Below are 26,503 nucleotides of genomic sequence, written 5' to 3'. Positions count from 1 at the left end.
TGCTGTCTACATGAAACAATTAAAATATGAAAAAATGACTTCTTTGGGAGAACTGAAAGATGTTTTGTTTTAATAGCTTTTATATATTAATGTTAGTAATATATTTAGTAAAAAATAATTCATTTATGTGGGAACAGGCAACGACCAGCATTAATATGAGAAATATATTCATTAAGATTAAAGGACAAAGAACAAAACATTACAAACACAGAACACATAAAGATACATGAGCGTGAGCTGTACGTCTTATAGACTCACTATCCAACTCTCGTCAGCCAATAATGGCGGGAAAGCATCATGTGATTAATGACGCAACATGGCCAACATGGCGCCATTCAGGAGATGAGATCTGTTTACAGTTCCCACATTTATGAAATGATAGATAATTAAAGATGATTCATAAAAATAATTCTTATTCGAGATGCTTTTTCACCCTCGTTATTTCAAAAACAGCGCAGATCATCACTATTTAATCTCATGGTCACTACCTAGGGTGATGTTCAATTGTTTGTGTCTGTCTATTCTTTGAGCCGATTAGACAGCAGTCATTCGAGTACTTCTTTGAGCTATCATAAGTAATTAAAAATCTTCATTTTCAGAAGATTCCCAAATTATAAAAAATTTCTCTACTATCCAATAATATTCTTAGAAATTCCGAATTCAATAATAAATTCTCTAACTGACCTCCTAACCTTCTACCAATTTATAATAATTTGTCTACAATTATGCGCAAAATCGTATATGACTGTAGCCGAAACCATGCAGGCGTCAACGCAGGCTACCCAATTCCAAAATACTACAAGTAATCAAAAAGACTAATCGAAGACCATTAATCCATTCTTTCATTTTATCGGATCATTATACAAAAAAAAACAGTCACCTTGGGTGGATTTATTTTGATCTTGCCATTTATCAGCAGATCGTCAACTCCATAGGCAATACTTTAAAGCAAAAAATCCACTATATATGGTAGATACCGTTTATTCTGGAATTCAAAAACTCTCCACTCTTTTATGCATGCGTAAAGAAGTGTTTATTTCATGATAAAAGGAGTGAGAGGAGAAAAGTGCTTTTGAATATGAATAACAAACTGTCGTATTTCTACTTTAATTACTAGTGTACATTATAAGGCTAAGAAAAAGGCCATCTTTTTTTTAGCATGAAAGAGCGTTGAATGTTATCATAAGACTTGATAAAAAATTTAGCAATGAATCTTCATAAAACAAGTGCAATTCAAATTCATGAAGCCTAGAAGTCTTTTTAACAGAATATTCTTTAAAAAAAAAAACTAACCACAATTAGCCATTATGGAAAAAAACTTGTAAATAGAAAATAAGGAAAGAACTTGGAAAATATAAAGCTCTGTTTAAAAGATTAGATGCATAACATCTGCATCGTTTAGAAGAAACTAGATAATATTTCGAAAATTTAGCGTCTGGTGTTTCGTTAAGATAAGCAGATTCGCCCAGATAACAACTACTCGGGTCTTTTCAGAACTTTAACTATACAAACAAAATTAATACAGCTGTTTAGTGCACTGGAAAATCCAAATATATTCGGTAAGAGAAAAAAATACTGCTTTATATTTTCTCGCTTTCTCATGCTTTGGGGGGAGAGGGGCTAGGTATTAATTTTCATCACAAATCTTTATCCTAGCAATATATATATATAATACTCTTAAAGCTCATGTAATAATTTTGTTTTAAATTGTATGTTTGCTTAACAAATTGGTTTTAGTAACTTCATATTTTTGACAAACAATTTTTCAAGATTAACTTTCCCTAATGTCTCTCTATCAATTTGCATGACTTTTTAAATTCAAAAGAATATAAAAAATTTCTTTTTACAGTTTCTCCGCCAAAACGTTGCATTTATAAATTTCAATGAATTGATCATTAACAACATTCCAATCGAATTCTACTCTGATGCACCGTAGCATTTTTATTTCTCTAAGATATTGGATTCACCATCTGATCGTGCATCTAAATCGAGCATTAGAATATCGAAACAAATAAAGAAGAGGGGAGGAATAGCTGCGATAGCGAATTTTTCTGGATTAAATCTTAAAATTTTAGCCTGGTAGGTTAAAAATTAACTCTGAAAATTGTAGATGTTAAAAAAAAAACTAAAAATATGCATTGCGCATTAAGCCGATTCATTAAGGAAAGATTTTCAAAAAGCGAGAAGTTTCAAAGGTTTTTTTAACTCTTTTTTAATTAAAAAGAAATATCTGATAAAAATTTCAGATCAGTATCTGGCATTTCTTCATCCTCTAAAGCAGCAAAGCTTTTCGAAAAATGTCTTCAAGTAAATATTTTTCTGTTTGTCCCAATTCGAGCGAATCAATTTCCGATCACTCTTTGATCTTGAATAACTCTTCTCAGGCACCATTCAAAACAATGAATCATACTGACGTGTTTTTTAACTTGATTTTCAAAAATACGTACAGAATTATAAAAAGATGTAGATTAATATTTCAGAGAAAATCATTTCCAAAAGCTTTATAAATGTTTGTTTCTCTGAGCAATAAACAAATCCTTGCATTTGGTAAATAATTATGAATCGAAATATTTTTCTTAGTTCAAAGGACAAAATGTGTTATTCTATAATTTTAAATGATTTATATATATATGGTTATTTTTCTAAAAGAAGATTAAAAGTTTAAATTCTAAAAAAATTATCTTGCCTTAAAATTTCTAATTTAAGACTTAACTGTTTTATTTTCTTTACTATCGAATAAGATGACATCTTCTGTTTTGGGAATATTTTCTTATTTTGATTCAAATGAAAATCCATTGAATACTTGGCTTATCTATATATTCGAAGTAATTTTAATATTGAATTATAATCGTAGTGAATGGTTTATTTTTCGCTTACAAGTATCAAAATTCGATAAATCGATGCACGTATGGCATATGGGCAAAACAGTTGAGCGGTTAAAGTCAATAATCCTTTTAATAGAATGCAAGATCAAAAAATGTGTATATTGAAAAACACGATATTTTTAGTGTATTTTCGAAACAAAACGCTATTCTGGAAAAATAGTATCTTCGATTAACATGAAAAAATAATGTTCACGAATGTATTTATTAATATGATTAGATATGTTTAGATGAAGTTTACAGAAAAAAGAACCATTTAGGATTAAACTGCGCCAAACATATAATGAAAATCAAAGTTTCCTTTTAAGGCAGAAGGTTACGTTGAAAAATTGATTTTTTTGCGATATTATTAATTTTTTTTAATTTAATATTATTAACGTTTGAACAGGCTTCTTTATAAAACCGTTGGAATTTTGTTTCTTTGTCTTTTAATATTTAATCTTTTTCTTTTTTTTTTTTTTTTTTGATGAGGCATTATGCTGATTTTTATGTTTGCATTTACATAAGTTTTAGTGCTATTTTACATTTTTAGATACTGTTTTCTCAAATTCTAATCTTTGGTAAAAAAAAAAATATGAAAAACCTCCTTAATTAAAATCTAATGCATATTTTTTGTTCAAATTTGGTATAATAATTTTTCAATAAGTCCCTGAACTAGATAATAAATAAGAATAAGTAATTTATTCATTTATAAATATTTTATACTTGTTTTAATATTTCACAATGTAAAAGAAAATCGAAATTTCGTGTTAGTTATCAGCCGAACCCCTAAATTTAAAGAATAGTTAGAAATGCAGCTTATATTTTAGTTTCAGAACTGGGTAATGTATTTCTTCACTAATATAAATTTTTATGCAAATTGTTTGATAAACCTCTTAACTTGTAGATTTTTGCTTTATACCTCATTTTTGTCAATAAAAAAATGGCCTTTTTAGCAGTTTTTAAAAAATTTTGCCATTTAACTGATATATTTTGGTTTGGTTTTTCAACCCTTTTCATGCAAATTTTCAAAAATATAAGTATTTTGAAAGTTTTTCTAAAAACTCATCCCGTGCGTAGTCACATACTTTAAAAGCCTGTTTTAAAATAATGTTTTGCGTTAGAACCTGTCAACCTGTACAGTTTATTATAACCTAGTAAAAAGAAGAAGAAAAAACAAACAGCTATAAAAATATTCTAAAAATCATATAAATTAGTAAACCCAATCATTTGCGTTGATTATTAAAATATAGACATTTTCGTAAAATGTGAGGAACAGATATAAAATACTAATATACTGCGCATCGCAGGACAGTTTCCCCCAACAGCAAATACTTATGCGTAAGCCGGATTCTTAATACGAACTTATTGGCACGCGGCAGTATAGCTCGGACAAACAAATAACGGAATAACAAATTTCATAAAAGGAAACGTTTTACTTTCATTTGTATTTTCAAATTTTAAGCTTTACTGCAGTTTTCAGTATAAAGATTATATAGAAATTATTGGAACAATCGTAGAACAACATGCTCAGAATATGAACTGCGTTCTTTTCGGAAATACAGACAGGAAGTAAATCTAATTTTAAAAAAAAACTTTTGGCAAAAAAGGAAGGGAAAAAGTATGCCTCAATATTAAATAATGCGTTTATTGGGCAGAATTTCGTACCAGATATTTCATCATAAAAAACACACAATTTAGCACAATAGCAATGATTTATTAGAATTTTTTTTAATTAAAAATTTTTTTTTTAAATTTACGTGTTTTTTCTTAATTTTTATTTCTGCTTTGATATTATTACCTTAGTGATAATCTTATTATGTCATCTTATAGGGTTTTTTAAGAACTAACAACTTGAGAATTAAATTTTTCTTCCAATATGAATTGTCATTTATTTAAATACGAAAACTCGATGTCTTAATTACCTTCATTCAATAATCCGGTATAATATTAGAGTACAAGATTCCGTAACATAGTGAGAAAGGTCAACCCAACAACTTAAAATGAAATTGCTGTTATGAATTTATTCCACAAGGTGTTTTTTTTTTTAAGTTTGGTGACAAGTTGACTGCACTATAGATAGATAAACAATAATACATAGCATACCACAGAATTTAAAACAATAATATAATATTTACATTGTGATTTTTTTAATCTGATGTGTGAAAATTTTATCTTTACTTGAATTAATAAAAAAAATATAGAACAAATTAATAATAGAAATGAAATAGCAAAATAGATTTTTGAACTTTATTTTCAAAGATTTATTTTTTGAGCTCTATTTTATTTGAGCAGAAAGGAAAAAAATTATTTGTAATGTTCATGAAAACTGAAATTCTATACTATTGACTCTGACTTATTTTATTTTATTTATAGTTGGTAAAGGTAATTGTTCACTTTCAGCATAGTCTATTCATTATAGGCTTCAGTACTTTGATGAAACAATGCCATCAAAATACATCTAGATTTACAAAAATAAATTTCTTACCTTTATTACAGGTGCAATACCATTTCTGACGATGAAGATCGTAGTAATTATAGTAAGTTGATTAGTATTATTAATAATCTAGTCTTAAAGTTAGTAAAATATTTAATTCAACATCCTTAAACTAAGACTTTAAAAAGAAGCTGCATAGGTCTCCCCAAATCTTTCTCGCATACGCTTTAATAAAGGTGTCATCCTAGGATTAAAATAGTTAAGAAATATTAATTTTGGCCCGTATTTAGCATTTTTGCTGAATTTGTCGATCATCCTTGGCGAGTTTTTTGGCGACTGAAATTCAGTTAGCAGTATTCGAAAATAGAATACGTGTTTTAAACGTGTTTTTTTAAGCGATTAAAACAAAAATTTGACTCAGAACTACACTTGTAGTCACTAATCACCAAATTTGATATATTTAAGTCATTGTGATTTTGAACTATCGTATTTACATGCTTCTGAAAGTACAGACCAACAAAGGGTCACTCCCTTATCGCATTTCACTCAAACTTTGATAAGTGTAGACGCTAAATTAGTGCAATGAATTTTATCTAACTCTTTTGGTCTTGTAACTATTGTGTTAACTTTTATTAGTTCAGCCGGACAGACAGATTTCCTCAGAAGAGATTCTGCTTAAAATTTGATAGGAATCTACAAGACTTGCTCAAAGACAATATACCATTCTTCATTTATCTAGCTCAAAGCGTTCTTGTGTTGGCATTGTCACATACAGACAGACTTTTTTCAGAAACGTGTTTTTCGAACTCAGAAAAGTCTAAAACGTAGATATTCCTCAATATCTCGAGTACGAATTTTCTGACACTTACAACACTTTCTTGATACTTCGTGTACGAAAAAGTAAAAAAAAAAAAAAAAAATGTTATTTTATTGCATTACTTCGAATAATATAGTAACTCCGCAGGAAGGAAGAAAATTTCAATTATTCGCTTTGAAAAATTTCATTAAAAAAATTAATAATGTGCTAAAAAATAAAATTTCTAAATTTTATTATCTTCCATTTTTGATTTGCATTAATAATCCGTTATTATAAATGCTATTAAAACTTGAAATCATTTTTTTCTCTAATTAGTCGCAAGATGGCGCCAATAGTAGAGAATCAAACTTTAGTTTTATTGTTTAATTAACTGAAAAATTAGTTTTCAATTTATTAAAATAAGGTGTCATCAAAAGCGTACTGGAGTAGAAATTTCAAATCTCTAGCAATTGAGGCATTTAGGAAAAATTCCTAGGACAAAATTCTGTCCCTAACACGTCAATGTCAATAAATGTATAAAATTGATTCTAAAAAAAAAATTTTTTTTTCATTTCTATTTTCTAGCATACGAAGTTTATAAATAATAATTATTGTAATCACCAAAATATTTGTTCTCGTGATTTTGACGAATATCCATTATCAGAAAAACCCGGGGGGGGCACCTCTAAATAAGTATGAGATGCTTCCGGCATGGTGGTTGGATCTCGTCACCCTGGAGGGTACACAAAAAGATGAGAGATCTAGCTCCTTCCATCGATGACGGGACGTACTTCCTTTGGGGAGGATTGTATCATAGCCGGTGATGGTCCTTAGGACTCAACCACAGTTCCCGCCACCCTGGAGGGTGGGGGATCTGGTTCCTCCCATTGATGATGGGACGTACTTCCTTCGGGGAGGGTTGAACCGTGGCCGGTGACAGTCCTTAGGACTGAACCAAAATTCCCTCCAGTGTTGCTGTTGCGGCGGTCCGGTCATCCAGTAATTTTTCCTTATGCCTTCTTGGCGGGTCGGAGGTCAGATGTATGACTATCCATTATCAGACCTCCCTGATTTCGAAAATTACATTTGGGATCTGTACCACTTTGTTTTTAAACATGATGACTCAAAAACGCTTTGAACTAAATTTATAAAATTTTATACAATTTCTTTACACCAGCACTTTGTGTGTTACTATAGAGATCTCGTATATGCTGTTTCTAATAGATTTTGAACGAAATACATTCATAAGAAATCCGTCTGGCTGCCTGTCTGAGTATCAGTAAACACGATAATTACAAAACAAAAAGCTGAAGCGATAAAATTTGGTGAACTATTTTAGAATTCAAAAAATATATCTGTTTGAAATTTTGAACCAAATGTAACTACGGTTGATCGTTAGTCGGTCTCTTCATTGGTTCACTTGTAAACGACGCCTCATAAATTGAAAGATTTAGGTATACAAAAATTGGCATGCGACCTTATTCTTAAAATAGTAATTCTATGCCTTATTTTGGTTTTAATTGGTTGGAAAAAACATCCGAAATACACTCTCGATTTTCTTCACAATTCTGTAAAGAGAATAATACGAATGTTCTTGTGCAAGATCATGAAAATAAAAATCTGAGCACTTTAAGCTTATATTCTCTTGTTTCATGTCCAATATTTTTATAGAGATGGAATAACATTTTTAGTAGGATGTATGCGAGAAAATTTTGCGGAAAGTAACCAACCCACTAGTTGTCAACACTGCTTCGTTCAATTGTGGCGTGGAGGTCAACTTACACAAGAAGTTGTTTAGATATACATATATTTAATATATGAATTGTCCTGATTTTATTAATTAACTATTCATTTTCAGTTTTCGAAACTCTTGGTGCTTCTTTCTGAACTTGTCGCTATATTAAATGAATACTCGGTATAGTAAAGTCCTTTCTAAAAAAATGGAAAGAAAAAACAATTGACATAAGGAAATAATGGGTTGCAAAAGTTTCTGTGTAATTTTAAATGTTTAAATAACGTTTCAAAATAAACTTTCTTGCGAAATTTCTTGACAAATTATTCGTAGAGAAAATCTTTGATCTATAGCGCTGCTTGTTCTCTTTAATTACAAAGAAATTTCAGTATTCTTCAAAATGATAATTTAAATAAGTTAAGCAATTTTTAAATACGACTTGTATATTTATATTTTTTTTTGTTTGAATGTATTTGAATGTATTTTATATATTGTTATTTCATAACTTCAATTCTTTTAATTTTTTATTGGTTTTCACTGAATATTTTACTTCCTGCTATCATTAATATACTGCTATCTTAATTGGCAACAAATTCCACGTTCATTTTGTTTTACTTGTATTAATATTAATGGCAACAGTTTTTTTTTTCTCAGAAAGAATTCTTCACCTCACACAGTTGTAGGCTGATGTCTATTCCTAACGTTTCAGCCTATTCCTAACGTCTATTCCTAATGTCTATTCAACGTTTATGTTTATACTTTAAAGCACAAGTACACTTTTTAATTTAAAAAAGCAAATGGAGAAAGCTGGGGAAATGTTTTGTATTATTTGAAAAAAATACAGTGCTCTACAAAATATTAAATTTTAATTTTTCAATTTTATGGATTTTGTATTTTTTAAACTTTTAACGTGATATATGAACTGATTAAAACTGGGAAACTTGGGCATTCCTTATTCTTTGTATTTAATCGATGTATTAAGAACCGCGAATCTAGAAAAAGTGTGCATAGAAAAGAATAAATGTATTAAAATAAGAATCTGTATTTTGCATTTTAAGAAAAAAATTAATAAAAACACAATAAATCAGCGGGAGTGTTTTCCCAGAAACTTTCTTGCATACTGTCTTATAAAATTGTTACCTCCCTCTTTATTTGTGAGATTTGCGCTATGACGCCAGAATATTTTTTGTGCAAAATCTCTTTAAACGATTTGAAAATCACGACTATCAGATTACGCATGCGTCGATATTTAGAAAAACGATGGGTTTTTCCCCCCATTTCAAAATTGTTCTAGCTTCAAAACTTTTCTCAAAACAAGATTTTTTTTTTTTTTTGCGAAAATCTGGTTTAAGCTGGATTGAAATGATCACATGATTATTCAAATCACGTGATTGTGTATTACACAATCACCAACTTTTAGAAAAGTGATGGGTTTTTTTGTTTTGTTTTTTTCCATCTCAAAATCATTCCAGCTTCAAAACTTATTTTGACAGTAGAAAAATTGAAAATTAAAAAAAAAATTATATATTATATATATATATATATATAACTTTCGACATCTACCTCGCTGTTTCGCGTTCATTCCCATTTTCTTCTCTGCGTTTCTTGGGGCTATAACTTCTTATGACTCTGCCCTTTATTGGCCAAACAGGGGAATCGGGTACATGGAGGACGTTCGTGCGAAATTGTAGTCATTTTCTAATAATCCTAAAAGTGGGAAATTGACGCTTCAAAAGCGATAAATCGCCAGTTTTCAGTCCCTGCATTTCAAGGCTTCAAAAAACCCAAACCAAAAGAATATCATGTTCTCTCATGATACTAAATAAATAGCGCTGTAAACTAAGAAGAGTGTTTCTTGCATACTCTTTAATAAAGGAGTTATTCCGCTTCCTTCTCAGATTAAATTTCGGACCATAAGCAAGATCCTGAATCCACAATTGTTCAGACTTTTATTTTCAGAGTTTCGAACATAAGCGTTATGTGTTTCATAATATTGTGAATGAGTATCCAATTTTAGTATCGAGACAATGTTTCAAATTTCATTCAGATCTTCTTTTTGGAATTTCGAATTCGAAAGCTTTCTTTTCATAATTCCCCCAGATGAAACTAAAAAACAGATTTTCAGAAAAATTATCGAAAAAGATAAAGAAAATTTTTGCATTTTAATTATTTAAACTAAGATTATCACAGGTTTCTTTTCAGCTTTCAGGAAAAAATTATCATTTCGAAAATAAAATTTGAATTTATTTTCATTTCAGCTTCTCACATGCCTTTTGCCTGTAGTTTTATGTTGGCGCTTTCCAGGATACCGTAAGTTCATTTTACCTTAAAAATATGTGGTTTTATAAAGAAAAACATATTCCCACTTATAGAAAGACATTGCATATCACCATTAACCGCAACCATGCTTGAATATTTATGATCAAATACCTATTAATATATAGTTTAATTAGATTAATGTCTCATTTTAAAATTACACTTGGTTTCTGTTGAAGTGAACCTCTTAATTTCAAATCATGGGATGTATCGAAGGCGATATCTAATCCAATCCTTTATTCTTCAAATTTAACTTTACCAGTTTAGCATGTTTTATCTGAGATAAATTTAAAATGCAAGACGAAATGTGTCTCGAACTTATGTCCCACTGATCTGTAAACCAATGCCCTCCTACTACGATGCTTCCTATTGTAATGGCGAAATGATTAATCGAACGTTGAAGACGATTAGTTTTAGATTATTAACATAACGAGGAATGATTCTTACGTTTTCGGGCCTAATGACGAGGGAACCTAATGATGAGGAAAGTAATTCGCTTTTGAAAGTTTAATATTCACGAAGAAGATTGTGCACCGCCATTCATGTACTTTCAAATTGATTCTTTGAGGTTTATTATTAATACAGATAGATCTGAGTAAAATTGAAATTTCTAAATTTTTTGATTCATTAAAAAAATGCAAACTTTTGAATAGATTGTTTACAAATGCTGCTCACAAACACTACGAAGTGTAAGGAAGATTTTAGATTGAGATACAGTGGCTCAAAAAATTGAAAGTACACCTTACTTTTACTTCATAAATCCGACTTTAAATATAAATAACACATTACCGGGAAGTGCAAACATGATTTTATTTTTACACATAACAAATGGTTTAATTTAGAGTAAAAATAAAGAAAAATCAACGAAAATTTTCAGAAGCATTTTAAATAAACATACGCAGAATTTTGCCTCAAAAAATTGAGAATACACCAATGAAATTTTTCCAATATCACGCATAGAAATAAAGTGTCACTATTAAATTGCATGTCTTTTGCCTCTTATAATGGCCTCTAAACGTCATTGTACCGATTTGACCAATTTTTGGTGGTATTTGAAGATATTTTACCCCATTCTTCTTGCACCACTTGTTTTAAATAAGTTTTGTTTCTAATTTTGTGTTTTTGAACCCCTTTTTAGGGTATGGCCCACGACTATTCAATGACATTGATGTCGGGGTACTGTGGTGGTGTGTGTAACTGCTATTTACAATGAAAAAGACACCATATTTTGAAGTTACGTGTATTCTGCTTGGGGTCGTTGTCTTCTGGAAAATGAAATTTCCATCTAAACCCAAATTTTTAGTCCTTTACTTTAGATTGCAGCGAAGTATATATAAGTAAACCGTATCATTTATAATGCCATCTATAAAAATTAAATTTCCTACCCCGGATGAAGCCATGTAACCTCAAATCATCACGGAGCCACCATCATGTTTAAATGTAGGACGTAAATTTTTTGGATACAAAGCAATATTAGGCTTTCTCCATACAGTAAGATGGTTGTCACTGCCAAAAATGTTGAGGTTTCTTTCATTACTAAATATAGATTTCTTCCAAAGGTCTTCAATTGATGAGTTTTTGCAAACTTCAAATTCTTTTTCTAAATTTGCAAGCTGGTGAACGGTTTCTCTCTAACAATGCTACTTTTATATCCAGCTTGTTTAATGGCATTTAGCACAGTTTCAGCACTTACACTTCTGCCTGTGATTTGAAAAGTTTCTGCAACAAGTTGGATGAACCATATGGTAGCAGCAATCTAAAGGAAAGTGTTAAAAATTTTGGGTTTAGATGGAAATTCCATTTTCCAGCAGGACAACGACCCCAAACAGAATGCACATAACGTCAAAATAAGATGTCTTTTTCATTGTAAAAAACAGTCACACACACCACTATAGTACCCTGACATCAATGCCATTGAATATTCGTGGGGGATACTCGAAAAAGTGGTTCAAAAATACAAAATTAGAAACAAAACCCATTTAAAACAAGTGGCGCAAGAAGAATTAGGTAAAATATCTTCAGATCCCACCAAAAATTGGTCAAATCGGTACAATGACGTTTAGAGACCATTATAAGAGCCAAAAGACATGCAATTTAATAGTGACACTTTGTTTCTATGCGTGATATTGCAAAAATTTCATTGGTGTATTCTCAATTTTTTGAGGCAAAATTCTGCGTATGTTTATTTAAAATGCTTCGGAAACTTTTCAATTTAGAAATTTTTCGTTGATTTTTCTTTATTTTTATTCTAAATTAAACCAATTGTTATGTGTAAAAATAAAAACAAGTTTGCACTTCCCGTTAATGTGTTATTTATATTGTAAGTCGCATTTATCAAGTAAACGTAAGGTGTACTCTCAATTTTTTGAGCCACTGTATGTTCATTGCTGAATTCCAAACTTTGAATATATTGTTTACAAATTTTGCTCAAAAATGCTATGAAGTATAAGGAAGATTTTAGATTGAAATTTGTTCATAACAGAAATTCATAATTTTGAATAGATTGTTTGCAAGTGTTACTCACAAATACTGTGAAATATAAGAAACTTTTCAGATTCAAGTTTGTTCATTACAGAAATACATACTTTTGAATAAATTGTTTGCAAATATTGCTCACAAATACTGTGAAATATAAGAAATTTTTATATTGAAGTTTGTTTATTACAGAAATGCATATTTTTGAATAGATTGTTTACAAATTTTCAAACAAATACTGTAAGGTATAAGTAAGTTCTTTGATTGAAGTATGATCATTACAGATTATTTATAAATTTTACTCGAAAATACCATGAAGTATAAGAAAGATTTCAGATTTGATGTTTGTTCATTACAGAACTGCTAATTTTTGAATAGATTGTTTACAAATTTTGCCTACAAATATTATGAAGTATAAGGAAGTTTCTGGATTGAGGTTCCGTAACCATTAGTCAAACTGTTATTTTTTAAAAATATTATTAGAAACCTGCTTCCATTGCGCATATGGATTACTGCGCCAACGTTCAGCATGACAATGCACAAATTTTGTCTATTAAACTGAATTTACAATAGACAGAGAATGAGGAAAACAAGTTACAATTAAATAAAATTTCTCTAATATTACATAAATTGTAAAAAGTCTCCTTAACTTGAAAAGGGTTTTGATGTTTCCTGCTACTTAAGAACTGGTTTAAAACTTGATAACTTTTTTTAATGGTCAATGCTGTTAAGATCTGTATTTAAGATGACTACTCTCATTTGCTTAGAGGGCCGTGGTGGCCTGGTGGTAAGGTCTAGGTGGTAAAGCTTGTGAGCCGTAGGGTTGCAGGTTCGAAACCGGATTCCACCGAAGAACCATCGTTTAAGGGGGTCTGTTGCACGTTAAATCCGCCATGCCAAACGTCTTCCCGCTGGTGTGGTGTGGTGTGGAGAGGGGGGTGCCAGCTCAGGTGTCGTCCTCCTCATCTGACTGCGGTTCAAAATGACGATGTCCGTCCCAAAATAGTCCTAGTGTTGCTTTATAACGGGACGCTAACATAATTAAAACTAAACTAAAACTCATATCCCAAGATGTAAATAAGTGCTTAAGCCAGTATTGAGAATAGTTTAATTTGTGTTATTCCTTAAAAAGTATTTCATACGAAAAAAATTATTTTTTCTCCGGTTTTTTTTTAATAATATGGTATTAATGTAGCTTTTAGAAAACTTATGAGATTTTAAAATTTTTTGTTGCTAAAGATTCTCTCATTTTAATTGAAAATAAAATTATAGACGAAAGCGAGATTTTGTTTTATAAGTTTATATAAAATGACAATAAAAACATATTTAATATAATAATTTATAAAATAGTGATAAGTAAAGCTTAGATAAGAGATTATTTTAATCTTTGCTATAAGTATTTATTGCATTGTTCTTCAAAATCTTCTCATAAAATGTGGCCAATGAAGATTTATTTTAATGAAGCTTTAAAAAAAATATTCCAGATAAGTTTTCTCTAAACTGTCCCTCAGATCTGACCATAATAAATGCACGAATATTAATTCAATTTTTTATCCCCATTTTTTTGGCCTATAATAAATTAGCTTCCCTAATGTTCGATTTTATAATAATATTTGACAAAAAAATAAATAATACTATTTCTCTCATATTTTAATGTTACTGTTTTTATCATTAATATTTTTAGTTTGGTTTTATTAATTTTCTTTCCTGTTCATGAAAAATTTTTGTGATTGAATTTTTACACATTTCTTGCAGTAATAGTGCTCTGAAATTTTTTACATTTTCATGGTCCCAAAGATATTTAACTTTATTTTTATATGTAACAGAGTTTATCTGAATTTAAAACGAATGCCGACAAATAGCCTAATTGACGGAGTGCGAGTACTCAATGCTCTTAATCTCCGAGCCTTACTACTATTCCGAAACAAATGCATAACAATGACTTTACATTATGAACAATGATGTCAAAATTGCAGATTTCTTAGATACACTTATATTGAAAAACACAACCCTATTTTTTAACCACTGTGTAATGCTACCTGCTTTGACAGCTGGCGTCGATTGCCCAACCGCCAGACGAAAGATGTCTGAAGATCCTAAACGCAGCTGGATGATTCCGAAATGCAATCCTGATGGCACCTACCGGGATATGCAATGTTACGATATAGATGATCCTGACGCATGCATGTGCACTTACAAGGACGGAACTCCCATAACTCTTCCAGGTTTTGGCATAAATATCACGTCATGCGTCTGTCCAGTTGTGGTACACGATCGTTATTTGTTGGGTAAGTTTCGCATAAGTTACTTAGTATGAAGACTGGATCTCTCTTAATCCTTCCTTAGTTTGAAGTGAATGTAAAGTCATGCATTTGTTCAGTTGCGATTCAAGATCATTATTTTTTTGGCTAAGTCAGCAATTCTCAACCTGTGGGGCGCGCCCCCCTAGGGGGGCGTGAGTACACTAGAAGGGGGGAGCGAAAATATCCAAGAGAAAATATTATTTTAAAAAATTGATTAACTGACTGAAAGGAAAGCACATGTACACATAGAAAACAAAATACATTTCGACATATTTAATAAATTATTAAAGTAAAACAACTTACTAAATCATAACTTATTTAATCAAAACATACTAAATTAAAAACAAATTTAATAATTATTAGGGACTTCCTTCGGCCTGTATTGCAGAGCAAAGTTTTTCGAAGGAAGGCTTAATATTAGAAATAGCCACTATCAGTTCTGTTTCTATATTTAGCCGAGATCTATATATTTTATCTTCAAAGAAGCCACAGCAGAAAATCCAGTTTCACAAAAGTAGGATGTTGAATGGTAATAGAAACTGAAATGTCCTTGTTTTTAGTGCAGAAAAGTCTTCCTTACTCCTGCCCAAAATTCTAATAGTGATTTATTACTAAATTGTCTTTTGTTTTCGCCCCTTGTCGTGAAGTCTAGGAATTTTTCTTCCTCATCAATTGAGAGTCCTTCGGAAATCTTATGAAATGGATCCCTAATCCACTAGTAACTTGCTATCAGTCTGTCGTCCGCATGAAAATACTTCTTAAAATTATTTGCCAGCATGGCAAATGATTTTCAATGGTTACAAAACAACTTTTACATGTTCTTTCTTCTTCAGCCTTATAAGTTTTAATACAATCATCCACATTTGCAAACACCGTTAGGTTTTTTTGCTTGAAATTTCTGCTCCACAATTTCAGTTTTCTACAAAAAGCATTAACTTTATCACTCGTATCAATCATATGTGTATTTGCTCCTTGGAGTAGAAGATTCAAGTTATTTAATTTCTCGAATATGTCGACCAAGTAGCTCAATTTCATCACAAATAAACCATCGCGAAAATTCTCGGCCTCCTGTCTGTTTTCTTCTTCTAGGAAAAAGGCAGTTTCTTCTTTTAACAAATTCATAAACACGTTGCAAAAATGTCCCACGTGATGACCATCTTGCCTCGCAATCAAATAGTAAAACTGAATGTACTGAACCCATGTCTTTAGAAAGTGCGGAAAAGATTCTCGATTTCAGGGGTCTCATTTTTATATAATTTACTACGATTAGAACCGCAGTTAACACAATATTTAAACCAGGACTCATTTTTTTCAAAGCCAAAGCTTCTCTGTGGATCATGCAATGTGTGCACTGAAGCGATTTTTGTTTTACAAGTGATTTTATACCTTGGAATCTTCCGGACATTGAACGAGCACCATCGGTGCATATTCTGACGCATTTTTCCCATTCTATGTTTGCCTCGTTCATAAAATCATTTAAAATAACAAATAATGCGAGGGCCGTTGTTTTGAGTTCTATTGGTTTGCAGAAAAGTAGTGCTTCTACTACTGACATATTATCACAAAATCGAACATAGGCAATTAAATGAGCATCTTTATTACTATCTGTTGCTTCATCAAGCTGTACTGAAAACAATGTGTCAAGCAACTTCGAGAAAAGCTGACACTGTACATCTTCAGCTATATCACCAATTCGAAGAGCAACAGAATCATTTGAAAGAAGTATGGACTGCAATTGTTTTGAAAAATTATCTCCAAACATAGTTTCTACAATCTCAATTGCTGCTGGCAAAATAAGCTCTTCACCAATGGTGTGAAGTTTTTTACATCTGGCTATTTTATATGAATATGCAATTAAAGCTTTTTTAATCTCAAAGTTTCTTTAAAAAATGACTTTTGCTTTTTATATGATTTTAATTTTAATTCGAAGAATTCTCTGGGTTTGTTGATGTACTCACTATGAAGTGTTTCCAAGTTTATTAGTTTTCATGCTATCTGCGGCTAACATTTTTGAGCAAATTATACACAGGGACCTTTCTTCTTCGTTTACTTCAGAACTGGTATACCCAAAATTTAAGTATTCTTGAGAATATTTCCTTGATTTTATTTTCGGAACCACGTTTGTCTGTGTACTTGTTGAAGCTTGACTATCGTCTAATGCTTGCTTACTTCCGCTTTAAAAATTTATTCATGAGTCTGCATAAATCTGCTGCCGTGAATATTTAATATGGTGAATTGCAATTAACACGAAAACATATATAACATACACATTCACGATAGATTCGATAGCGATAAAAGGATTGACTCGAATGAGACTGGCTGGAATTGAAACTTGCGTTATCGAACATTTTCCTTCTTCCTATGAAAAAAACATTTGCTCCGCGCATGCTCGAGACGGCATCGGTCGTGTGGATTCCCTTCCACAAATATTGCTTATTTTTTCACTTTTGTTTTGTCATGCTCCGGTTTTATTTCTATTATTGTTCAAAAAAATGCATTTTCAATTTCTAAATTTAGCTCAGCCCGTCTAAGTTTCATTTACGAATTTTCCTACTTTCATATTCTTTTACGTTATCTCCCTGTTTGGCTTTCATTTCAAATATAATATTTAAATTTTCTCTGCTTTCATTCGCTTCATCTGTTCACCTCCCGCTTGTCCAAAATGCAAGATATGGTTTCTCGCCAACGTGGCTCGCTTTTACTCTTGTTTTGGCAGCTAGTTAAAAATAATTTAAAAACAGTGTTCAGAATACTCGATATACATTATTGTTGTATACATTTTATTGTAAGCGGGGGGGGGGGGGCACGATGAAAATTATGATTGAAAACTGGGCCACGAATACTGAAAGGTTGAGAAACGCTGGCCTAAGTAAGCTTCTCAATAAATTCACATCAGTTACTTAGTATGAAAAATGGAACTCTCTTAACTCTTCCTAGGTTTAGCATGAATATTAAGTCATGCGTTTGTCCAGTTGTGATTCAAAATCATTATTCGTTGAATAAGACCGGTTCCTCGATATATTTGGATAAGTTATTTATTCTGTAAGATGGAACTCTCTCAACCCTTCTTGGGTTTGGAGTAAATACCAAATCATGCGTCTGTCCAGTTGTGATTCAAAATCATTATTTTTTGCGTAAGTACGGTTCCTCGATAGATTCGGATAAGTTATTTAGTATTTAAGATAGAACTCCCTTAACTCTGCTAGGGATTGGCGTGAAAATAAAAATCATGCTTGATTTTGTCGTTATCACAATTAGAGAGATCTTTATTTGTAAGTATGGCTTCTCAATAAATTCGCATAAATTTCCTAAAGGTATGCCAAATTGCTTAAGGATTTGGTTGACAAAGAAGCATAATGATTACTTTAAGTTTCAAAACCCAGCTTTTGAAAGTTTTATCCAGTTGCTTTGCCTATATGAAGAAAGCAAAGACTCGACGAAGTGATCTAGAAATTTTTCTGTTTCGAGAATTTAATAAATATTCATTTTTTTTTTTTTACTTCTTTTAGTGAAAATAAATAAATAAACTTTGGACTACTGTCACCCTGGGACACAATAACAAAAAAAATATCAAGATAAAAACATTTCTTGATATGTTTCAAAGTAAAATCTATTTCAGATCCATTTATACCTTTACATTAAAAAAGTTAAGTGAATCAAGAAATAATCCATTTTTTCCAAAATACCTTACTTACCAAACAAAGACAATTATTTATTTTTTTATGGAAATTAATAAGCAAGATTAGGTAGTTTTCCTAATCAGCTTCTTTTGATTTAATACGAAACACCACTTTCATGTGGCACTCCGAGTTCAAAAAGGTGTCAATCATTAGAAACTATTAGGGATAATTATTCATAATCTAAATATTCTAAAGAATATTCTGAAAATATTCTAGAAATATTCTTTAAGAATATTCTCATTAATTCATCATCTATTACATATCGCTAATGAAGAAGGAATCTTCAGCAAAGTTATTGCTAAAAAAGTCTTCACCAATAGAATGGCCAAATCTCTGAATGACGAAATACTCCAGTTTGGAAACTGTCTGGAGTTTTATCGATTCTTCGCATGTTTCAAATACTTCATAAACATAACCGGAAACATCTAACCACATGGTTATGAATTTGAATAACTGGACCTGATAATTGAAAGCAGTTCTGAGGAACATGTAATATCGATCCATCTCCTATATAGAACTTTCTGAAAGTACTTTATGACATCAGTGATTCGGTTTTAAACGAACAGGAAATCCGCTGTTATACTTTTAAGGAAAACAAAAATACCTGCAGATTTCTTTAAAAAAATCCTTTCATTCTGGTGCTGAAGATGGTAAGCTTCCAGAAAGGAGACTGCCCTGTAACATACACATTATGCTTAAGCGAATGTGGGTAATAATAGATATCATCCTTTTCAGGCTTCCTCAAGTTCAATCATTACCAGAAATTGATTATTAAAATATAATCTCACAAAGGAAGTAATTTATTGGTCCAATAAATCATCATGCAATCTTGTGTAATAAACGTTGTTTTGACCGAATCTCGTATATAGTATCTCAAAAATACTTTAAAGTATATAGCCCTAATGCGTCCAGTTAGCGATGAAAATAACAAGATTATATTGACAAAACTCTTGGGCACTATTCTTATTTAGCTCAAAGAATATTTTTAACTAGCTGTTGTAATTCGTCTACCTTTCCCAGTATAAAAATACCTTCATCCTTTTCCCAGATGCATTATATATTCTGCGTATATTTGGATTCATGATTTTAAAAAAATCAATATCATATTTCTTCGATTAATTGCATGAATTTCCTAATAGACAAAGAAGAAGGTTTCCTGAGATGTGAAAATGGCGGCTACTTCAAACCTCTGCAGTGCAGCGAGAAAACTAAGGAGTGCTGGTGCGTGACCAAATACGGAAACCCAGTGACACCTCGATCAGCTGATCGAAAATCTTGCGATGATGTTGCTGACAAATTGGAATCTCTATTTATCGCAAGCAATAATTTATTTTAACATATGCTCAAATCTTTTTTGTATACCTTTCTCTTACAAGTAACACCTAGATTATTTGACTGGAAATCCTGCTTTATTGGCGTTGACAAATTGCAATCTCTGTTTACCACAATCAATAAATTATTTTAACACTTGCTGAAATCTTTTTTGTATACCTTTCTCTTACAAGTAACACTTCGATTATTTGACTGGAAATCCTGCGTTGTTGGCGTTGACAAATTGCAATCTCTGTTTACCACAATCAATAAATTATTTTAACACTTGCTCAAATCTTTTTTGTATACCTTTCTCTTACAAGTAACACTTCGATTATTTGACTGGAAATCCTGCGTTGTTGGCGTTGACAAATTGCAATCTCTGTTTACCACAATCAATAAATTATTTTAACACTTGCTGAAATCTTTTTTGTATACCTTTCTCTTACAAGTAACACCTCGATTATTTGACTGGAAATCCTGCGTTGTTGGCGTTGACAAATTGCAATCTCTGTTTACCACAATCAATAAATTATTTTAACACTTGCTGAAATCTTTTTTTGCTTACATTTTTTTTCTAACATACCCAGAGATTTAAATAAAAAAATATGATTTTCAAATCTTCATTGCTTAAATTCCCCTTACTTCTTTTTGTGTCATTGTTCATACTGAAAGCAATACGAGTACACGAATATCTTTATTCATATGAGAAGTTAAAACCAAGCAATCTATGAAGAAAAAATTATTGATTGGCTGGTTGGTTTTAATTACATATTTTGAAGCTAAATTCGTTTGGACCTTTCAATTTAAAATTGTTGCTAGCTAACGAAATCAGTAACAGATAAAGAAGGCATTGATAACTTGAATATGCACATCACTCTATTCTTCTATGTTAAATCTTGTCTCAAACCGTTGGTCATTCATTTCCAAATTCAAAACTGTGTTATTAACGCGCATCAGAACAGAAAACTGCAATCTGATTGGATGGATAACACATTTTAGATCCCAAACCTGGCATAAAATTGTACCTTAAAATTATATCTCGCATAAGCCCCATTCGTGCTGGAAATGTTCGCTGCTGTTGGCTGGCCCATTTGACAGCTGTTAGTTTAGGGTTAGTAAAAATGGAGCGTTGCACGATAGAACAACATGTTTTCACTGTTGAACAATATGTCAAAAATAATGAAAGGCCACAGCTCAAAAATTTGAGAATTGTCCCCCTAGATAGCGGGATTTAAAATCATGCGATTTATTTTTATGGGGTTATTTGAAATCGAAGGTCTATGCCAACAAGCCCACAGGCACACGTGCATTGAAGGACTAAATTCAACGATGCATCAACGAAATTCAGCCACATTTATGCAAAATAGTCATGGAAAATTTCGATAAAAGAGTGCATATGTGCCAGAAAAGCCATGGCGGCCCTTTGTCCTATGTTTTAAGCCATACATAACCTTGTGTACTTTACGATTCAATAAGATTATAACAATTTAAAGACAAAAACTGTGTTTTTTATTTAATTCAAATTTTGCGTTAACGTGTGTTCTATCGTCTAACGTGTTGTTCTAACTAATCATAAACTATCAGCTGTCAAATAGTTTTTTTAATAGAGTTGCCAACACTTTACTGCACGAATGGTGGCAAATTCAAATCTTACGTTAATTTTGGAACACCTTTTATTTTCAGAGTAACGAACATGAGAGTTGTGTGCTTTTTAATATTATATAGAAAACCAGTTCTTGTGTATTATTATCCGCATGCTATTTGATGAGCAACTGATATGATAGAGCCTATAACTTGTGATCTGTGGGTGTTAATTTCTGGTGATTAATCCCTGTCACAAATTCCAGAAAGATGAAATTATATTTTGGGCACCATTTTTTCCGATAGATTGATACCGAAATGTGCCACAGAACTACAATGTAAGCAAAAGATCAAATATTAAATTAAATTTATTTCAGTCATTGCACCTTTGAGATATCGTGTTTACACGCATTACAGACGGTCAAATCTTTGATAGATATGGTTCAATATTATCTACGATATTGACGCTAAACGTGTGCGCTAAATTTTATGTATCTAATGCTTTACAAATCTGTCATTATCGTATTGATTTATATTATTATTATTTCAAAACGATAACAGGACAAACAGACTTTCTTTTAACGGATTTTGTTCAATTTTTTTAGAAATTTGCACATTTAACATAAAGACTATTGACCAAATTTCAACTTCTATTTATGTCATTGTGTATTTTAGTTATCGCTTAGTTTAGTTAGTTATTTAATTATGAAAGCATAGACCAACGGATGGTTAACCCTTTAACAGATATGATTCAAGATTTGTGAAAGATCTACGCATTTGATGCTAAAATTATTAAACCAAATTTTACCCATCTAGAACGTTTTGTTTTGCAGTATTAACAATTATTTTTACAGCCGAACAAGGAAATTTTCTCCTGAAAGAATTTTGTTCAAAATTTGATAGAAATCTTCAAATTCAGAGGAAAGCATAAATTAAATTTCATCGACTAGCTGAAAGCGTTTTTGAATTATTGTGCTCACAGACAGACAGACATGGTTTTGAAAATATGCTTTTCGGACTGAAGAAGATCTGAAATGTCGAGATTATTTAAATTCTCGATATTGTATTTTTTTTTTTTTTGACAATTATAATATATTCTGTTCTGCTTACTTCGTATATGTACAAGATGGTAAAAATAAAAATAAAATTTTTAAAATCTTTTTATATCCAAGTTTTTTTCTTTCCTTTTTAGGAAGTATTCAAACAGAAAGTATTGTAATTGTAACTCGAGATTTTGAAGTATCTCCCAATTGCAGATCTTCCTGAGTTCGAAAAACATGCTTTTTTAGTTACGTCTGTCTGTGATTAAAATAATTCAAAAACTCTTGACTAGACGGATGAAAATTGATATATGGTTTTTACAACAAACTTGCAAATTTCTATTAAAATTTGAACGAAATACATTTGAAGTGTATCCAATTGTCAGAGTATAAGCGAATATAGTAACTAGAAAACGTAAACAGTTGGATAGATAAAATTTGGTACACAAGTATACTATCTAAAATTTAGAGCTGTATTAAATTTGGAATTAATTCAATTCAAGGTTGAATGTCTGCCGGTATGTACTTTTGCATGCACGTTAATTCAAAAATGGATAATTTTTGGTAAATGAAATTTATTCGGTAATTTTAGCATTTAAAGCATTATTCTTTTCATTGACTAAATCTACCACCAAAACGTGACCAGTTTCTTGGTCTGCACTTTCACATGCATATAAGTGACTTTGACTTAAGAGAATGAAATTTAGAACGCAATCTTGTCTTAACTCTTGTGTCATAATTTTGATTTTCATCGGTCATATTCTTGATTGATTTTCATATTCTGTTTTCTTTTACCTGTGAATTAAACATATGCTATCGATTAATGTCAAGAAAAAAATTATCGCCAAAGATTGTCTGCTATATTTATTTGAAATGTTAAATTTCCATGAAAAATTATAATTCGTAACTATTGCTCGCTATGCTTTGCAATTAGTACACAAGTACCAGTTTTCTTAACTATTTTACGAAGCACACATTCCTTATGTGTGGGATTTCAAAAATACAAATCGAATCACTTATGATATTTATGACTTTGTCCGTGGTTCACAATTTTATATGAAAGAGTTTTATGTTTATTTTATGTGGATTGACCACATCTTTATTACAGAGTATGCTAGAAAAATGTTAAGGCATACTACGTCCGCTGGCATTAACTCTGTCTTCGTATTAAAGTCTAAAGCTGAAGATATTCGAAGCAGTAGGGGCGAAAATCAAGAATGAATGAATTCGATATTATGTAAGTGGCAGCATTATTGCATTGTAAGAATAATTTCCGAAAAAAAATCATCTGAAAACAAGCAATAACCTAAAAATGAATAACAAAGGATGACGGAAGGGTATGTTTTAGTTTTGTTCCTTTATGCAGTTACAAATCATAATCATTTGGTTGCCTAATACTAAAAAAAGTCATTTTGAAAAATGGTGTAACCGATGTTCTTATGAATAAAGGCACTTAAAAGCTATATCTTTTTCTTTTAAAGTTTAGAAAATCGAATTTGACTTTTAATAATGAAACAAATTTAGAATTAATTCAAAATGTAATATTTATTGACTGTCAAATCATGTAGAAACGTATGATTGATCATATTGATGACATTCACTTCCTTAGAATTCGTCCTACGGCCGTTACATTTGACGCGTAGTTACTTCTTGAATAGTAGGTAATTATCTAATAAAGTTGTTTTTGACATCCGAATCAAATTTTTAATTAATTAAAAATAATAGAGATATTAATGCTCTTCCCTAATAACTTAATATTGTACAAATGCTATTATTCTTCAGCCAATTTAAAATTTGCAAAATTCAGTTTTTCAGCGACACCAGTTTTTTTTCCAGCGAAAATTCTTTTATGGTTTAGTAAAAAAAAAAAAAAATTATTAAGTTTATTATAAAACAGTATTATTACAAACCTGTATTTTTGCTTCCCGGCACGAATTGTGTCATCGTGGGAAAAATCATTGCACAATCTGTCCTGTGCGTGCTGAGCGGGTGCCGCGTTAATGACCTCAGAACTTGACGCAGGTACAGGTTTGTGACAATATTTTACTTTCTTTTATTCACTGGGTATATACGCACTCATTGCAACAACAATACATAATTTTGTTGAGAGGTGGTTTTTTTTTTTTTTTTTTTTTTTTTTTTTGCATTGCTAAAATTAAATTAAATTTTTAAAGATAATATCATTTACTTTCTCCAATATGATCCTCCTGCATGCTTAACCTCGCTTGGATACTTTCGGTGTGGGTAGGTGATAAATTTGTATGCGGATATAAACGAAAGAATCAAATTATTTCATCACATTTTATACGATTTTTAAGCCAAATTTGTAAATTTCTATCAAATTTTCAGCAAAATCCATTTAGAAGTCTGTATGTCAAATTGTTCGAATATAAATTAACATGATAAACGAAGATAGCTAGATGAATAAAATTCGTTCCACACTTTCAACATCTATAGTTTAGACACTTATCAAATTTTGAGTCAAATTCAAAGAGGGCTTTACCGGGGCCTCCGAGAACGAAGAGAGCAATAAAAGTTCTATTGCTCACTTAAAGTGAAAGAAGAGAAAGCAGTCTTCTCGGAGGTATCGGCTTGACCGTCTGTTTGTCTGTACTTTCAAAAACTTGTAAATGCGATAACTTAAAAAAGCAATGAGCTAAATTTATTAAATTTGGTATGGGATTTTGTGATTATAAATGCAGCTTTGTGTCAAATTTTTGTTTCGATCGACTGGGAAAAACGCATTTAAAATATAGATTCACTTTTCGAATGTCTTACCCGCATGCCGCCAGATAACTTGCCAAGGATGATACGGTATATACGGTATATTCACACAAAAGGTTAATATTTCCTATCGTCCTCCAATGCCGTGCAAGACGTTCTCTGGAATAACATCTTTATTACAGAGATGCGAGAAAGTTTTGGGAAGACGATTCCCACTAGTTGTAACAGGTTTTAATACATTATATATATTAATATGAAGTTAATATATGCTTATTAGTCGAATTATTTTGTCATTTCTAATAAAATACTATAAAAGTAACAAACGAAATTCTTACAATCGATTTTTTATTGATATTACGTATGTGCCATCATTGAAACTCAGTTGAATGACTTCCAGTACAACATTACAAATTCTTTATTGGTCGTAATCTGCGACTTGCTCTATGTTATCCGGGAGGTATTGGATGACGGTATAAATGTGTGTGCCACATTATGAAAAACAATAATGAGAAGAAAGATTCAAATGTTTCCAATTTTTATTGATTATTTTCATAGTTGTGATACTTTTTGAAGTATAGTGAATTAAAATTAGATGATTTCTTAATAACAAATATTTTATCTTAAACTAGTCCCCTTTGGCAACTTAGTTTAATAGCTTTATATCTATCTATTCGGTTCTGTGTTTATAGGAATCATACTAATAGAATCAAATTCCATGGCATCATAGTGACATCATCATCATGACTATGACATAATCATCAAAAAATGAAACTTTCAGGCTTATCTATTTTGTAACTTTCGTGGTATTCTTTTACTTTCCTATTTATCGTGTAAAGTATACTTACAATAAACAGAATTCTTTTTTTTTTAGCTTACAATAATGGAAGAAAACGGAGCGATAAACGGAGCGGAGTGTTTGATCGAATAATGAAAATAATAAATAGAAAATAGAAAATAACTTGTTTTCAGCAATGAAATGTACAACTGAAAATTACGGAAAAAAATATTTTAAAAGTCTGTCAGAATTCAGGAAAAATTCGCAAGATAATTAGGTTGATATCATTAAAAAATGTAAAGAATTTTAAATGTGTAAAAATTAGTCTTGTGCACTGATACTTTAAGAATTTATAGCGGAAAAGAGCTGAAATCTCACTTAACATTTAAATAGTTAAAATTTTGTTAAAATCCTTTCAAATTACTAATTCCCATCATTAAAATATATCTGTGCTAAATTTGGTAGCTCT

At 30.9% G+C, this 26,503-nt stretch overlaps 1 protein-coding gene across 1 annotated transcript; it reads left to right on the top strand.

Annotated features, from left to right (window-relative positions):
• The first annotated feature begins 1,461 nt into the window (after nucleotides 1–1,461).
• LOC129988801 (U24-ctenitoxin-Pn1a-like) lies at nucleotides 1,462–20,457 on the top strand. The gene is made up of 5 exons (XM_056097073.1): nucleotides 1,462–1,559; nucleotides 5,361–5,401; nucleotides 10,085–10,136; nucleotides 14,669–14,905; nucleotides 19,740–20,457. Exons 2-5 carry the CDS (start codon nucleotides 5,381–5,383, stop codon nucleotides 19,934–19,936), a joined length of 507 nt encoding a protein of 168 aa, XP_055953048.1. The 5' UTR covers nucleotides 1,462–1,559; nucleotides 5,361–5,380; the 3' UTR covers nucleotides 19,937–20,457.
• The last annotated feature ends 6,046 nt before the right edge of the window (nucleotides 20,458–26,503 follow it).

This window comes from Argiope bruennichi, chromosome 10 (genome assembly GCF_947563725.1).
Source record: "Argiope bruennichi chromosome 10, qqArgBrue1.1, whole genome shotgun sequence".
Lineage (NCBI taxonomy): Eukaryota > Metazoa > Arthropoda > Arachnida > Araneae > Araneidae > Argiope > Argiope bruennichi.
The sequence above is the reverse complement of the archived record's forward strand: the minus strand, read 5'-3'. Positions and strand labels throughout refer to the sequence as shown.